Source organism: Dermatophagoides pteronyssinus, unplaced genomic scaffold (assembly GCF_027571235.1).
Source record: "Dermatophagoides pteronyssinus isolate colony J.1.1.1.1 unplaced genomic scaffold, Derpt_VIB-CSIC_2022.12 sq0010, whole genome shotgun sequence".
NCBI lineage: Eukaryota > Metazoa > Arthropoda > Arachnida > Sarcoptiformes > Pyroglyphidae > Dermatophagoides > Dermatophagoides pteronyssinus.
In genome coordinates this window covers 49,637-65,591 of record NW_027461534.1, presented here as the reverse complement: position 1 = coordinate 65,591, position 15,955 = coordinate 49,637, and the positions used below count along the sequence as shown (strand labels likewise).

The window sequence follows — 15,955 nt, the reverse complement described above, 5'->3', positions numbered from 1 at the left end:
TTGTTGTTATTTCACACAAACAAAAATTGATCTCCTTGAATATTGATGGAATAACAACAACAACAACAATATGTGTTATCAAAGTAACAAACCATTTACTTACCTGCCTGCCTATCCAATGATTGGTGCCAAATTTTACAGATCGATTCCTTATTATTATTCAACAACCAAGAGAGAGAGGTGTACATATCAAATCATGTCGAAAAGAAGGTAAAGATTTTTTTTTGATATGAGAAAAAATGAAATGAAATGATAATTTGATTGAATGATTGATCGATCGATCGATCGATCGATCGTTTGTAACCAATGGAAAAGTTTTACCACGATGAAAATGATGATGGAAAAAAAGTAAAAGTTATTTCCATGTGTGAATCGCTCGTTTTATTCAAAGAATTATCGTAAACAACAAACAAAAATTTAATCCTTTTGATTTGTCACCATCATAATAATCATCATCATTGATTACCAAGATCAAGATGTTTTTCTTCTGCTTTTTCACTGAAAAAAACCAAAACAAAATACTTAATCCGATCAAATTATATCATCAATGAGAAGAAGAAAAGAACCTACTGTGCTCATAATTCTCGATTCTTTCTTTTTTTTTTGGTCGACTATTTTGACCACTGTTGTTGTTGTTGTTTCTTGAATTCAATTTTGACCAAATTTTTCGGTCCACTTGATTCTTTTCAATTTCATTCAATTTTTTTTGTTGGTGGTTATAAATACAGTGAACAAAAAATCAACAAACAAAACCAAATGAAGAGAGAGAGAGAGAGAGAGAGAGAGAGAGAGAACTAACACTCAGTTGTCTTCACAGTGTCCAAAAAATTCAACAAGTTTTTTCTTTTCTTTCGACCATGTCTTCTTTTGCTTTTTTTCTAGCTATTTTAAAGGTAAAGGTAACAAGCAACAAAAAAAATCATTAAAATACATAAAAGTAATAAGCCTGACGCCTCAGGGTCAATCACAAGGCGACCAATCGTCCGTCCATTTTTTTTTGAACAAAAAATAAAAAACAAACTGAAAATGTGATTGGTTTTTGAATGACGACAGGTCTTCTTCGTCGTTTTCTTCCTACCTACCTATCTACCTAACCTCTCGGGTTCTTCATCATCATCAATAGACGACACATAGGTAAATTGGTAAGGTAATGCTTGCTGTTATGTTTGTTTCGTTTAGATTTTTTTTTCTTTTCTTTTCTCTCGATGATAAAATAAATGTTGATGTATGTTGAATGTCTTCACCGTCAGGTTTTTCTTTCTTTCTTTTTTACCTAGGTCTTTTTATTTCAATTTTTTATTTATTTTTTATTTTTTTGTTTATTTACCTTTGTGTTACCTGTATATTTACCTTAAATACACACACATTAAACATACAAAGAGAGAGAGAGAGAGAGAGAGAGAGAGAGAGAGAAGGCAACAGGTAACCAGGTATAAAACGCGAATTCAAACTGTGAAGACTTAACAACAACAACAACAAAACAAATTGAAAATGAACGCGTCAGCCTTTTTGATTCGAATAATGATAATAATGGCCAAAAGAGAAAAAAAAGATTTACAGAATTTTATTGGGAAATTTTAGTTTTTTTTTTCTTCAATTTCTTTGGAAAATTTCTTTTCAGTTTAAAATGATGTTTAATGATCAACGAGAAAAAAATCAATTTGATGATCAAATCAAATCCATAGGAGATTTTTCCTTTTTCGATGATAATCGTTCCAAATTCACATCATCCACTATTTACACCTGGAATGTTTTTTTCGTGTTTGAATGACAAAAAAATCAATTATCAATATTTGCAACAAAAAAAAAAACCGGAAAAATTTCCAAAACATCAATGAATGAATGACAGAAGTTTTTTTTCCCGAAAAATTTTTTTTTCAAAAACAAATATTTAACCTAACTTGACCTGAAAAACATCTAACACCCTTGATGATTAGATTTTTTTCCTTTAACAAGCTACCAGTTCTGGCTTGAAAAATTGAGTGAAGAAACAAGAATTTTTTTTCACCCTTTTAATCCGGATATTTATTACCGAAATATATAGAAAATCTCACACACAATTCATGATTGCGAATTCAATTTCAAAAGAAAATCTTCAAAAAAGATCAAGAGATGGAAAAAAAGGAGGGATTGAATTCAATCAATTTAGAATAATTTATTACACATCGGCTATTTTGACATATGAACATCGTTTTAAAAAAAAATTACAATCCATTAAAATATTTTTTTCTGTTTGTTTTTGCTTCCAAACAAACAAACAAGAATTAATCATAATGAATTTGTTAATCAAATTGATGTTCACCACCACCACCATTACACGATGATAATTGCTTAATTTCATTTCACTTACTTAACGATAAATTTTGAATGCAAAAAAACAATGGTAAAAATGAATAATTCATTTTAGTTGACCATCATTGTTTTTTCAAAAACAAAATGGGTGACAAAATGATTTGCATTTAAATGAAAAAGAAAGCAAAACACCGTCATCATTTTGGTAGAATTTTCAATATAAAAAGTGAATCTTTTTGTTTGTTTGTTTGTTTGAATTTTTAATGAAAACAAAAAACCATTCAAAAGTTTGATTGATTAGGATCTAAATATGTGTTAAATGGAAAGATCATCCTCATCATCATCATCATGTCATGATTTGATTTTAAAGAACTTTGAAGAAAAAAACACATATCAAATTCGGTATCTGATAATCATCATCATCATCATCATCGTTAGCCATCATCAACATCAAGTTTTTTTTTCGCGAAAAAAATGATGATTATAATCGCTTATTAAATTGAAATTTTTTTTCACTTTACTTCACTTCTTCATCACCATCATCTTCAAACTTTTTGAAAAAACACTCAAACGTAAACAAGGTGATTTTAAAGTAAAAGAATCCTCATCATCAGAATATCTGATCATTTTTGATTATAAGGGGGTCATTATCATTACCATCATGATGATCATCACACTTGAAATTGATGAGGATGCCACTCCTGAAAAAATATAGCTATTTCTACTCATCCTGGCACTATTCGAAAATTCGCAGGATCGGTTTTTTCGTTCGAATTTTCTTCTTCGAAACATCTTTTCTTTTCTTCGTAATAAAAGATGAATATTTTTGTTTATTTATCTTTATCAGGGCTGATCTGATCAACAACAAAAAAAAGACAAGAAAGATGTGTGATTATTATCATCATCATCATCATCTTTATCCAAACAATAATTAATCCAAACAACTTTTTTGTTTGTTTGTTTGTGTTGGTTGATTGGTTGTTGATGGTGGTACTCACTTTCATCATCATCATCATCTTCACACAAAAAAAAAAATTCTCGCCTTTTGCCCTGAAATGTCCGGATATCTTTTTTTTTTTTGATGATCATCGAAGAAAACGAAAGAAGAAAATTATTATTCGTGATCAAATGGCCACGGTCAAACGATCATCGATCTTGTTGTTGTTGTTGTTGTTATTCAATGGCTAATGATTGTTTGTTTATCTTCTTCTTCTTTACATTTTGCCCATTATCATATTCTTTCATTCATTCAACAACAATTATCTGTCGTTCTTGTTTGGCATTTGATTAAAATAATCTTTAAGGTGATGGGTTTCTCTCTCTCTCTCTCTCGCTCTCCTTCTTCTCCTTGTTTGTTTTTTTGTTGGTGTGATAATATTAATCATCTAGGGATGCCTTCAAACTGACAACAACAGCAACAAGATGGATAATTATCATCGATGATAGAATGAAATTCTTCAGATTTGAAATCGACCAAATCAAATTTGAAAAAAAAGTGAAATTTCAATTTTTTTTTCAAATTTCAAAATCATTTCAACTGACCCATATACAGTGGAATTTGAAAGAATTTTTGTTTGATTGTCTTTAGGCTTTTTCCCATTCAGTTACATCAACATTTTATGTTCTGAATCTCTGTTTTTGACAATCACCATTATCATCATCATAATGATGATGATGATGATTTGCCCAACTAATCATCTCTTCCCTATCATTTTTCTGGTTTCTTCGGTTTTAGGAAATTTGATAAATCTATTTTTTTTTTTTTTTTTTTTTTTTTTGAAATAATCATAAAGTTGTTACTTTGTCCTAATAATAATGATTATCATTTGTAGTTGATGATGATTACCTTGATGTTGATGATAATGGTTACTTGATGATGATGATGATGATGATGATTAAAAAATTTATTTTTTGTCAATGTTTACCAAGGTAGGAAATATAAACAGGTAGATAAGGTTAGAGAAAAAAAAGGTGGGATTGACACACTACACACAGCACATCCTTTTTGGTTTTGCAATGTGTGTGTGAAAATACCTGAAGATTCTTAATTATTCTATTTGTTTTTTTGTTTTTGTATTTTGTCGTCAAAATCCTAATCGTTACACAGTAGCAACATTTAATTAGGATTTTTTTTTGTTTGTTTGCAGCTTTTTACACTGGATGACGGATGATGATGATTTTTGCTTAGACATTCTTTCTAAGTAGAATTTCCTGCCTAAAAAATCATTAATGATGTTGATAGATTCATTTGATTCTCAAAGAATTTCAAAGTTTTTACTTCCATTATTATCATTGGTTGGCTAGATATGATGTTTTTCTCTGATGCAATCAAGTATTGAGTGTCAATTTTCAGATGCATTTTATATAGTCGGTTCAGGAACAAAAATCCTATTGGTTGTTTGGTTTAAATGTGCCCATTCTACCATATAGCATAAATGCATTTCATTTTAGATCCACACACATACACAGAAGCAAACTATATCCATTAAAAACACTGTTGGTTTTGTTATTGGAACAATCAATAATCAATAACATCAGATGTATGTGAGAGTGTTAAATGAAATAAGCCCACAAAATGGGCATGTATCGGGTTTGGTTTCTGGAACGATTGCGCAAACAATGCATAATGTTCGGTAATAGAATTTAACACTTATTTCTTTTTTCGCGACAAAACAAACACATCCATTGTCCACATTTGATAATCATTGATGCATAAAGTAAATTTTTTGTTGTTGTTGTTGTTGCTGATATTAGGTTTCATTCGATTTTATTTTTATTGTTTGGTTATTGTGAATCGATCTGAAATCTAATGGATTTAAAAGGTTATTTGTAACAATTTTTTTCAGTTGTTTATAAAAAAAAGATTCATTGAATCGAATAATTTCCATTAAAATTTGTTTTTTTTTGTGTCATAAAGTGTTAATTCATCAAAAGAATTGATTGGGAGAATGGCAGTTTACGAGACAAAATTTTCTAAATTCCTTTTCAAATTTTGTTCTTTCTGTCTTGTTGATTATCAATTATTATTATTATTTCTGCTTGTTATTGATAACAACAACAAACCATCATCAATTAACAAGCAAAGAAATCAATCAATGGTCAATATTAGGATTTATCATTGCAGAACCTAATCAATTAGGATTCATTGAAAATGAGAAGAAAATTTCCATTTTATGATGATGTTGCGGTTTTTTTTGTTGTTGTTTGGTTTGGTTTTTGGATATCAAAAAAGATAACAACAAATTTATTATCATGTTTTTTCTTTCTATTAAACACTGATGATCAGTTCGGTTAATGATAAAAGTTTTTTTTAAAAACATTTCAAAATTGAAAATGTATGACAAATGATGATGATGACATTATCATCAATTTGCAAAGACCACCAATTATCATTAGAGAGAGAGAGAGAGAGAAATTTATTGAAATCAATTAAAAGTACTTTAATTAGAGAAAATTTTTGAAAAACTTTAACAACACTGCATTGATCTTCGGGTGTTGATTATGAATATTTTCATTGATGATGATATTCAAATGTCATTTGGAAATGTTTATTTTGTCCATTTAAAATTATGGAAGAAAGAAAAAAATTATGGCGCCGCATCAATTGATGATGATGTTAAACATTTATCTATCTATCTGACTGAATATATTTCGCAAAGTAACCAATTTTGTTTTTCAGCCAAAACAAGACATTTTGAATTTTCTTCTTTTTCTAATTCGATGCCAGAATACAAAAATGAAAAAAGTGTCTGGCTCTGTTCATCAACAGCAAAATGAAAAAAACACTCATTTTTTGGTTGGACAACTAAAAAAAATATGATTATGTTTGTCGTCAATGTGTTTTAATCATACAAAATAGCGAGAGAGAGAGAAAAATTCATTTACGAATCAAGCAATGCAATTTGGTAATCTTTTTCTTTCGTATGATACTTTGCCCTTTTTTAGCTTTTGGCTTGTTTTGTTCATAATCATTTTCTTCATCATATAAATGTTTATTTTGGTTTTTGTTTGGTTTGGTTTGGTTGATTGGTTAGTTGGTGTGTGTCATGTTGAATGTCTCGATAATTCGTTTAGGTTTTCATAATCATAATCATCATAACCACCATAACTTACCCAATGATTATGATGTAAATGTTTCTCTCACTTCTCTGACAAATCCATTTACAAATTTTTTGTTTTGGTTTTGGTTTTTTTTGGAAATCCATATGAATCATCACAAGAGAGTGAAAGATCAACGAAAGGTCAGGTTTTTTTTCAATATAAACTTTTGCAAAACCGGACCGGAAATCTTTTCAAATCTCGATTAAAAAAAACTCTGTTGGTGATTTTTTTTGAATGGAAAAAACTTTCCAGGAAAAAAGCATCTTTTTTGTTGTTTTTAAATGGGAAAAATCAAATAAAAAACAAATTGAATTCAATCATTCAGGATAGGTGCAAAATAAAAACAAAATAATGATCAGAATAAACAACAAGGGAAAGGCTTTCAATCAAACAAAAAAAATTTATCCATCTTATTTTGATCGGATTTTCATTTTTTCTTTTTCTTTACTTGCTTTCTGCTGTTATTGATAACAATTTTCACACAGAATCATGGCAAACAAATAAAATATTTGTTTATTTGTAAAACGAAAAGTATTTTTTTGAAAATCGGATTTACAATCGATGAATGATATTTGAATGAATGAAAATAATGAATAATTTTTTTCATCATTGTTCGAAATAAAATACCGACAAATTCAACATTAAGATCAAAGATTGTGTTAGATGTATGTTTGTTTTTGTCTTTAATCCTTTCATTCTTCGACTCGAAAGGAGGAAAAAATAATAACAACAAAAAAATGGATTCCGTTTTGAATTGTTGTTGTTGTTGTTGAAAACAAATTGAATTCTTGTTTCCAAAACTAATTTACATTTCATTTTTTATTCTTATTAGTTTTTTTTTGAATTTTTCCCGAATTCCAATTGGATCACTAATGAATTGTTTTTTTGTTTCTTTCGTCTTTTCGTCTATTTTTAGGCAAACAAAATGGCATCAATGGCAGCTGCCGCATCACATCATCATCATCATCATCATACGGCAACTGGTTCACCATTATCGCCATTCGCATCAATGATGCCAACAACACATTCGCATCAAAATCAAATTGATGCGGCTACTGCTGCAGCGGCGGCAGCCGCAGCAGCCGCTGCTGCTGCTGCATCAAGACATTTACCACAACCACCACCAGCACATATGGGTATACCACCTGTTCATATTGAAACAAAAGCTGTTAGTATTTCAGCATGGATGGATTTTGATTTATGTAAGTTTATTGTTTAATTTTTCTGATTCCGTTTCTAGACATATCAAAAAACATTTTTATCACTTTTTTTACCAAGTTTTTCTACATTGTAGCAACATTTAGAGAAAAAAAGAAATAGGATTTTTTTTGGTTTGTTTACTAATTTCGTTATCATTATGATGATGATGTTTGGTTATGATTTTCATCATCATATGATCGTCTGGAGTGAACAAAAAATCCAATTCTGACCAAATCAACATTTATAATGAAATCAAACATCTTGATTCTTTGAAAGTTATCAAGTAGTAACGAAAAACAAAATGAAAATTATTAGCTTATCATCATCATCATCGTGGTTTTGATGTTATTTTTTTTTCGTTCGTTGTTGCACAAAAAGAAAAAGATTCAAAGTTCAGAAAATATTACATTTCATTTTCGATTTTCTCTTCTTTTCATCGTCATTCGCGTTGTTATTTTTGTTTATAACAAGGAATTTCTCTAACCGATCAAATCAAAACAAGAAAAAGAAATGAAAAAAACATTTCTGGTTAGCTCTCTGCTACATGTATAACAGTGTGTTTAGTAAGGAATTTTTTTTTCTATCCCAAAACCAAACCAAAGAAAGAATTCATTGACCAGATGATGGTGGTTGTGAATTAGCTGGTTTTCACAAGTTTCGATTGAATGTTTTTCGAATGTTTGATGAGGATGATGATCATTACACTTATTCACCATCATCGACGCCATTGATCTTGAATCAAATCGATTCTTGATCATTGTTTTTGTTGTTATTATCAATAACAATGTTTTTTTTAAGGATTTTCTTCAAACACAAAAAAAAAATTTTTTTATGGATGTTTAAATAGATTTCTCTCTCTCTATTCGCTTGTTTCGTTCATTCATTCATTCATTCGTTCGATCATTGTTGATGTTTTTTCTCAATTCAAAATGAACATTGAGAGTTTTGGTTTTTCTTTCAAAAATTCTCCTTTTCAACAAAAAAAAAAATCCTAAACAAATTTTCAGGTTCAAGAACCAATCACGTAAACAAAAAGCTAAACTGAAGAAATCAAAAAAAAACTCTCAGGGAGATTGAAGGAATTGGAAAAAAGTTTTTGAAAAAAAACATTCAAAAATGATTCGATCTTTCGAAAAAAAACCCTATAGATAGCAATGATGCTTGCTCGTTTTTGCTTCGTTTCTCCATTTAACCATTTTTGACATTTTAAAGAATTTTATTTATGATATTTTTTTTAAAAAAATCAAAGTAAATTGAGAAAAACAAAAATTACGAAAATTAGCATCTTATTTCAAATTCATAGAATTTTCTCCTGTAAACTAGCTAGCCAGCCAAACTTGTAAACTGTCCAATATCCAATATGAAATATTTGTGTGAAAATTATTATTATGGTTATTGGTTTTTTTCTTCTGGGTATCTTAAATGAAAGAAATGATGATGTTTGTATTGCGTGTATTTTGTAATGTCTAGTTTTTTTCACTTGTTAATTTTCGAAAACATTTATAATTTTTTTTTTCAAATTCAAATTTAGCCAATATTGCTCGAAATCATTCATTATATAATCTATCTGGACATGGACAATATTCACATTCGGTTCTTTCGGATTTAACACAACAATTACCATGGTTTGTTTGTTTTTTTTTTTGATTTTTGTTTTCAAATTTGTTAATTGAAATTCCTTTTCAATTTCCTAATAGGCCAAATCCTGCAATGTATCATCAACTGCAATCGGCTGCATTTCGTAGTCCATATCCATTAAGTTCAGTTTCAACAGCTACATTTCCAAGTTTTGCTGTACGAACACCACCAATTATGCCACCACATCCTGCTTCATTGTCTGGTCATCATCATCATCCGCATTCGCATCATCCACATCATTCACATCATCCAACATTTCCAACACATCCGAGCTTTTTACAAACAAGTATGTTATTTTAATTACAATTACAAAAGTTTTAATTACAAACAATATTTCCTAATAGCATCCAATAATATTCAACCAAATAATGATAATTTGACAACGCCAACGCCATCAACAATAAACAACAATGGTTCGACAAATAATAAATCAACAAATCGTAATAACACAAGTAAAACATCGAATGGTTTTCCATTTTTTCATGGAATCAATAATAATAATAATAATGGTAATTCATTATCATCATCTTCGTCTACTTCATCATCTTCATCATCATCATCGATATCACCAACATTAGCCAATAACACCAACATTCATAATAATAGAATGTCATTATCAATCAATGAAAATAATGTTAATAATAATCGCCATAATCGTCATCATCATCATAATCAAATTATAACGGATAATGGACATCATTTTAATAATAATAAATTAATTGGTAATGGTCAATCACAATGCAATGTTAATGGAAATATTGGTTCCAAATTAGTCAATAATAATAGTAAAAATTCTCAATCATTGAATGGTGTTGGTGGTGGTGGTAATGGTCAAACATCATTACAGCTACAGCAGCAACAACAACAAGAACAAGAAGAAAGAGAACGTGAACAAAAAATGCATATTAAAAAACCATTGAATGCATTTATGATCTATATGAAAGAAATGCGTTCCAAAGTAATTGCCGAATCAACATTGAAAGAAAGTGCTGCAATCAATCAGATTTTAGGCAAAAAAGTAATGTTTTTTTTTCTGTTTGTAAATTCAATCTATTTTTTATTGACAATTTTTCTTCTTTTTAATTCGGATTACAGTGGCAAGATTTAAGCCGTGAAGAACAGGCAAAATATTATGATAAAGCACGTAAAGAAAGGTATGCTTTTATTTTTTTTCCCAAAAGAAAAAAAAATTCCAAATATTAATTTGAAATTTTTCCACCCATACAGAGAATTACATATGAAATTACATCCAGGATGGACAGCTAAAGATAATTATGCAATCAATGGTAAACGAAAAAAGAAAAAACGTGAACGTAATGCCGATGGAGGTATGCGTTATTTGATTTGAAATTCTTTACATTTTTTTTTACATTTCTTTTTCGATTTCAAATCTAGAACGTGGAGCATTGAAAAAATGTCGAGCTAGATATGGTCTCGATCAACAAAATCATTGGTGTAAACCATGCAGGTATGTTTTTTATGGTTATTTGTCTGGTCAGCATTTAAAAATTTTCAATTTTTTTAGGAGGAAAAAGAAATGTATACGATATCTTGAAGCAGCAAGAGCAGCAGCAGCTGCTGCTGCAATAGCAGCCGCATCCACAAATGGCAATACATCACGTTCAGATACAAACGAATCGGATAATTTCGGTAGTATCAGTAGTGTTGAAGCACCAACGCCCGAATCAAAAACGACCAATGAAAGTGATCATCTACCATCACCATTATATTATCCATCATCTGTTCATACACATCATATGTATCCAAATTCTGTTGCAACAGTTACATCATCATCATCATTATCATCACCAATAGGATCTCGAATGTCATCATTATTGACACCAAATTCACCATTAACAACATATACATCATCGGGTATTGGTAGTAGTAGTAGTAGTTTATCATCAGCTTCATCAACAACATCATCATTTTCATCAATAGTCACATCATCATCTTCTGGATCATCTGGATCATCATCATCAAATGTACCACCAAGGAATAGTCCATTCAGTATTGAACAATTGGCACGTCCACATTGTCCACAAAGTCGATCATCATCATCATACCATAATAATAATAACAATATCAATGGATTGACTAGTAGTAAAGCTCAAAATATTAATAATAACAATAATAATAATAATAATAATTCCGTAACAGTCGCTGTCATAACACAATTACCAACACCACCATCATCAACAGATTCGAATGCTGGAACACCAGCCATGTTATGGGTAGCATAATGACTCAAATTCACCAATCATCATTTACCACCAGCGACATGTTCATTCATCTTTTTTTCAAAAATTTCAAGAAAATAAAAAAAGAAATTTATCATCCACACACACACACACTCGCATTATCATGTTGTAAATTAAACAAAACATAACATTTTTTTTCCCCTTCGATCTTGATTTTTATCTTTTCAATGTTCTCATCATCATCAATTTCAATTCAAACATTGTTATTCGTAATTAAATGTACAAACAAAACAAAAAATATCATCAATTAAAATTCAATTATCAATTATTATTATTATCTGATAAAATAATAATAAAAATAGTGAAGAACAAAAGTTTTGAAATTATCAAAGTATTATTTATTTGTTTATTTTGATTTCGATTACATTTTCCTTGTTGTTTTTTATTGCATCTGCAGGATTTCAATTTAGGTAAATTATTATCATATCAAGCATTTTGTTTACATTGAAATCATTAAGAATGAGAAAGAAAAAAAATTACTCCTATAAGTAAGGTGAGAATGAGAGAGAGAGAGAGAGAGAGAGAGAGAGAGAGAGAGAGAGAGAGAGAGAGAGAGAGAGAGAGAGAGAGAGAGAGAGAGAGAGAGAGAGAGAGAGAGAGAGAGAAAAAAATTGAGAAATAATCAAATTAAAATATGATCCGAATATTTTGAAATTAGAGAGGACACAGTTTAGTCAATGAGATACTTATTATAGAAAAAAAGTCTTGTCTTTCTTTTGTCATCAATTAATTAAACACAAGATAGAAAAAAAACCCTAGAATTTAAAGGTAAATATAAATGTTTGTTTATGTGTGTGTATGTTTGAATTTGAAGAATTCATTAATTGAATATTTACATTATAGGGGTTTCACACTACAGCAATATTTCATGAAATATATACACGAAAATATTTCAGCCCATAAGGTTGAAATGGACTGAAATATTGCATTTGAAATATTTCATTCACATTGCTGCTAGTGTGAAACCCCTATTAAAAAAATTGAAAAAGAAAAAAAAAAGTAATGATGAAAATTTATCTACAAAGAGGTGAAAGAGAGGATACAGATCGAAATTTGTTATTATTTAAATATCATATCCTGTTGCTGTTAGCTATGATGGTGGGCACATTTGTGTATGGACCAATATAGCAGATATTTTGAGCAAAATTTGACTACAGCATTTTTTTTTTGTGAATTTGAAATATAATCACACAGTTTTTTTTCTATAATTTTAAAAACATTAAAATGATGTGAATGAGTTCCATAACTAAAATGAATTTTGGTTCATGAGTGAATTTGAAATGAATAGAATTTTTCTTTCGAATGAATAATATAAATCAAGTTTCATCGGTAGCCATCATCATCGATTCATCGTTTATTGATGGCATCATTAGATTTGTAGCCGATTCTGGTGATTGTACCATTTTCATCACATCTTGATTATCTTTGTCCGTAGATAATTCATTCGAACTCGTGCCACTATTTGATTCATTCATCATGACCAATGATTGTTCGTTATCGACCATCATTCGCATATCTTGAGATCTATTTGAGACCGAAATCTCATCATTAGTATCATCGTCGACAAAACTTTCCGCTTCGTAATCGACATTTTGAATTTCATCTTCATCTGAATCATCATTGCTATCCGAATCAAATGCTTCATTCAATTCGGCACCCTTGAATATATATCGTGATGGAGCAATGAACTCATATTCTTTTGATTGCTGGCTGTTAATATCAACGTTATCGCTAGAAATTTCTTGATTTGACATTTCATTCAATTTTTCCATATTGCCATTTGGATTCTGACCATAACAATATTTGGCCCAATTTTCGCCAAGTCTATAATGAAGAATACAATATATAAAAGAAACAATAAAAGATAAGAATAACTTACCGTTTACAAAGATATCTGATGATAATGTCACAATCGCCTAATAATTCTACATCAAAATTCAAATGATTTAATGGTTCGCGATTAATTAAAATCTGTGGTATATTTTCCGGTATAGAACTAGGTATTAATGCTACTGGACGAACTTTCAACGACGATCCAATGACGATCAATAAATCGCATTGATCTTTATCGATTGTCATTGAATTATGAAATTCATCGGAAAGACCTTCGCCAAAGAAAACAATATCAGGTTTCATTACGGGTAAATTTTGGCCAGATCCAACGGAACTAGTAACGCCATCTGGTTGGCTATTATTGTCTTCATTATTGAATAATGATGATGATAATTGTGACGGTAACTGATGATGATAATGATGTGATTGTTGATGAATATTTTGTAATGTATTATTATTATTATTTTTTGGTGCACAATGCGGACAAAGAGGTATGTGTTGAGCAAAAATATCATCTCGGATGGCATTCGAATCGCAACGATATCCACACATAGTACAGGTGGCCGTAGCAAATGATCCATGACATGTAATTACATTCTTGATTCCAGCTGTCTGTTCAAGTGTATCGATATTTTGCGAATAATTTCGAAGTAAACGACCTTCAACTTCAAGATATTTGATAAATTTATGTGATGGTGATGGTTGAAATTGTCCGGGATATATTTCCTATTATAAACGGGCAATCAAATAACGATTAATCTAATTCTAGAGATTAAATTGACTTTTTTTAAAAATATTTACCTTAGCAAATTTAAAAAATGGACAAGGATTCTTTTTGAAATAATGAATATCAAACATTGATTGTGGATCAGGAAGATCGGGATAATCTTTACTGAGACGTGCATAAACACCATTACGTGAACGAAAATCTGGTATACCACACGAAACGGATACACCGGCACCGGTCAATACAATAATTTTTTTCGAATTTTGTATCAAATCAATTACATCATCAATAGTATTGATATAGTCTAATTTAGGTCGAACAGATGGTTCGGATAGCATACGAATAAGTAGACGCCATGCATAAACATTATCGATTTCGCCTATTAATTCACTTCCAGTTAAATGTTCAATTATTTCTTTTGGATTTGATCCATTCGCTATTTGACGTTGTATCCATTCGATATTTTTATTTATTGGTTTCCAATCTTCACCGCTTAAATTGGAAAGATCACTTGCATAGGAAAATTCACTAATGCTATCATTATCATCATCATCATCATCATCATCATCGTCATCATCATCATCATTATCAATTTCATCATTATTCTGATAACTATTCGATGATGATTGATATATTCGTTGTTGTTGTCGTTTAATTATAATATCCATGTTATCACTACCAGGCGATTCTCCAGCAACCGATGCCGATTTATTTGTCATTGTCATTTGATTTCTGGATATGAGATTTGTCGTATTATTTTCACCACCGTTCATTGATATTGCATCATCCATCTTATCATTTAAATTATTATTATTATTATTATTATTTACAATATTTTTATCATCTGAACCAGCGGATATACAATCATCGGGTATCTGTAGTTCCTGAAAACCAGAATCACCATTGCTCATAAGTTCATTATCGCTATTCGATGTTGATACTATTTAATTAAATAAAGACAAAATTAAAAAAAAATTGTCATCATTGAAACACGCGCGCCAAAACAAAAAATCCAAATTTGAAAATTAATTTACATATTAGCCCCACCCACTAACTTTGAACATGCGCAACAAAAAAAATGAAAATAAAAAGAGAAAAACTCACCCGTCACAGTCGTATACGGTGGTGAGGAAAAAAAGATGGCGGCTACGGCTACAACAGCTATCGTCATCGATGGCAGCACTGATCCTGCTATTACAGCTATCGTATTCGTCGGCGCTGTTTTTATCTCGACCTTCAACAAAGGCGGTGGTTTTATCGATATCAGCAGCGGTGGCAGCAGCTGCAACAACGTCGACTGTATAATTCGTAGCGGTGGCAGCAGCGTTGTTCTTCGTCGCCCTCGTCGATGTAACTACGCAGCAATTAGATTGCTCACGACGTAGTCGCTTTGTTGTTGGCACAAATGGCTCAAAAATTTGGCCCGTTGAAAAATCGTTTTTAAATGATATATCTATATCATCATTATTCCAGGATGTGGATATTGGTTCCGTTATTATGGAACGGAAACGTTTAGATTTTGAGGAACAATGATGAATATCATCATCATGATCATTATAATGGCTATGTTGATGTTGATGATGATGTCTATTGGCAATAGGTATTGAAAACGATGATGATGACGAAGAATTCTTCGGCGACGACGACGACGAGGACGACATCATTCGACTATGATTGAATTGGAGAAAAAAAACTCACACACACAAAGTTTTGGCTCTAAAAAAAAAACTTACTCACACACTCAAACAACAGCAACGGGTATACATAGAAAACACACAGCAAAAAAAAAAAAAAAAAATTTTCTTTCGTTCGTTCTTTTTGTAGTTTTTGTTTGGAAATATATACAACAACAAAAAAAAAAAAAATATATGCGGAGGTTGTTTTACAAACACACAAAGATTGG

General features: G+C 30.2%; 2 protein-coding genes across 2 annotated transcripts in view; one reads left to right on the top strand and one right to left on the bottom strand.

Moving 5' to 3' along the window:
• The window catches only part of pan (transcription factor pangolin), a 33,672-nt gene extending 21,849 nt beyond the window's left edge, over window positions 1–11,823 (top strand). Inside the window, exons 4-11 of the mRNA XM_075821367.1 lie at window positions 7,310–7,595; window positions 9,125–9,218; window positions 9,291–9,517; window positions 9,576–10,249; window positions 10,327–10,385; window positions 10,459–10,559; window positions 10,627–10,699; window positions 10,757–11,823. Of these exons, the coding sequence (XP_075677482.1) occupies window positions 7,310–7,595; window positions 9,125–9,218; window positions 9,291–9,517; window positions 9,576–10,249; window positions 10,327–10,385; window positions 10,459–10,559; window positions 10,627–10,699; window positions 10,757–11,474 (2,232 nt within the window). The 3' untranslated portion in view covers window positions 11,475–11,823. The remainder of the gene's footprint in view (window positions 1–7,309; window positions 7,596–9,124; window positions 9,219–9,290; window positions 9,518–9,575; window positions 10,250–10,326; window positions 10,386–10,458; window positions 10,560–10,626; window positions 10,700–10,756) is intronic.
• On the bottom strand, window positions 11,808–15,822 carry Sirt1 (Sirtuin 1). Its single transcript, XM_027349770.2, has 4 exons — window positions 15,157–15,822; window positions 14,127–14,992; window positions 13,372–14,051; window positions 11,808–13,316 (listed from the first exon to the last, which is right to left on the bottom strand). Exons 1-4 carry the CDS (start codon window positions 15,221–15,223, stop codon window positions 12,809–12,811), a joined length of 2,121 nt encoding a protein of 706 aa, XP_027205571.2. The 5' UTR covers window positions 15,224–15,822; the 3' UTR covers window positions 11,808–12,808.
• Window positions 15,823–15,955: the final 133 nt, after the last annotated feature.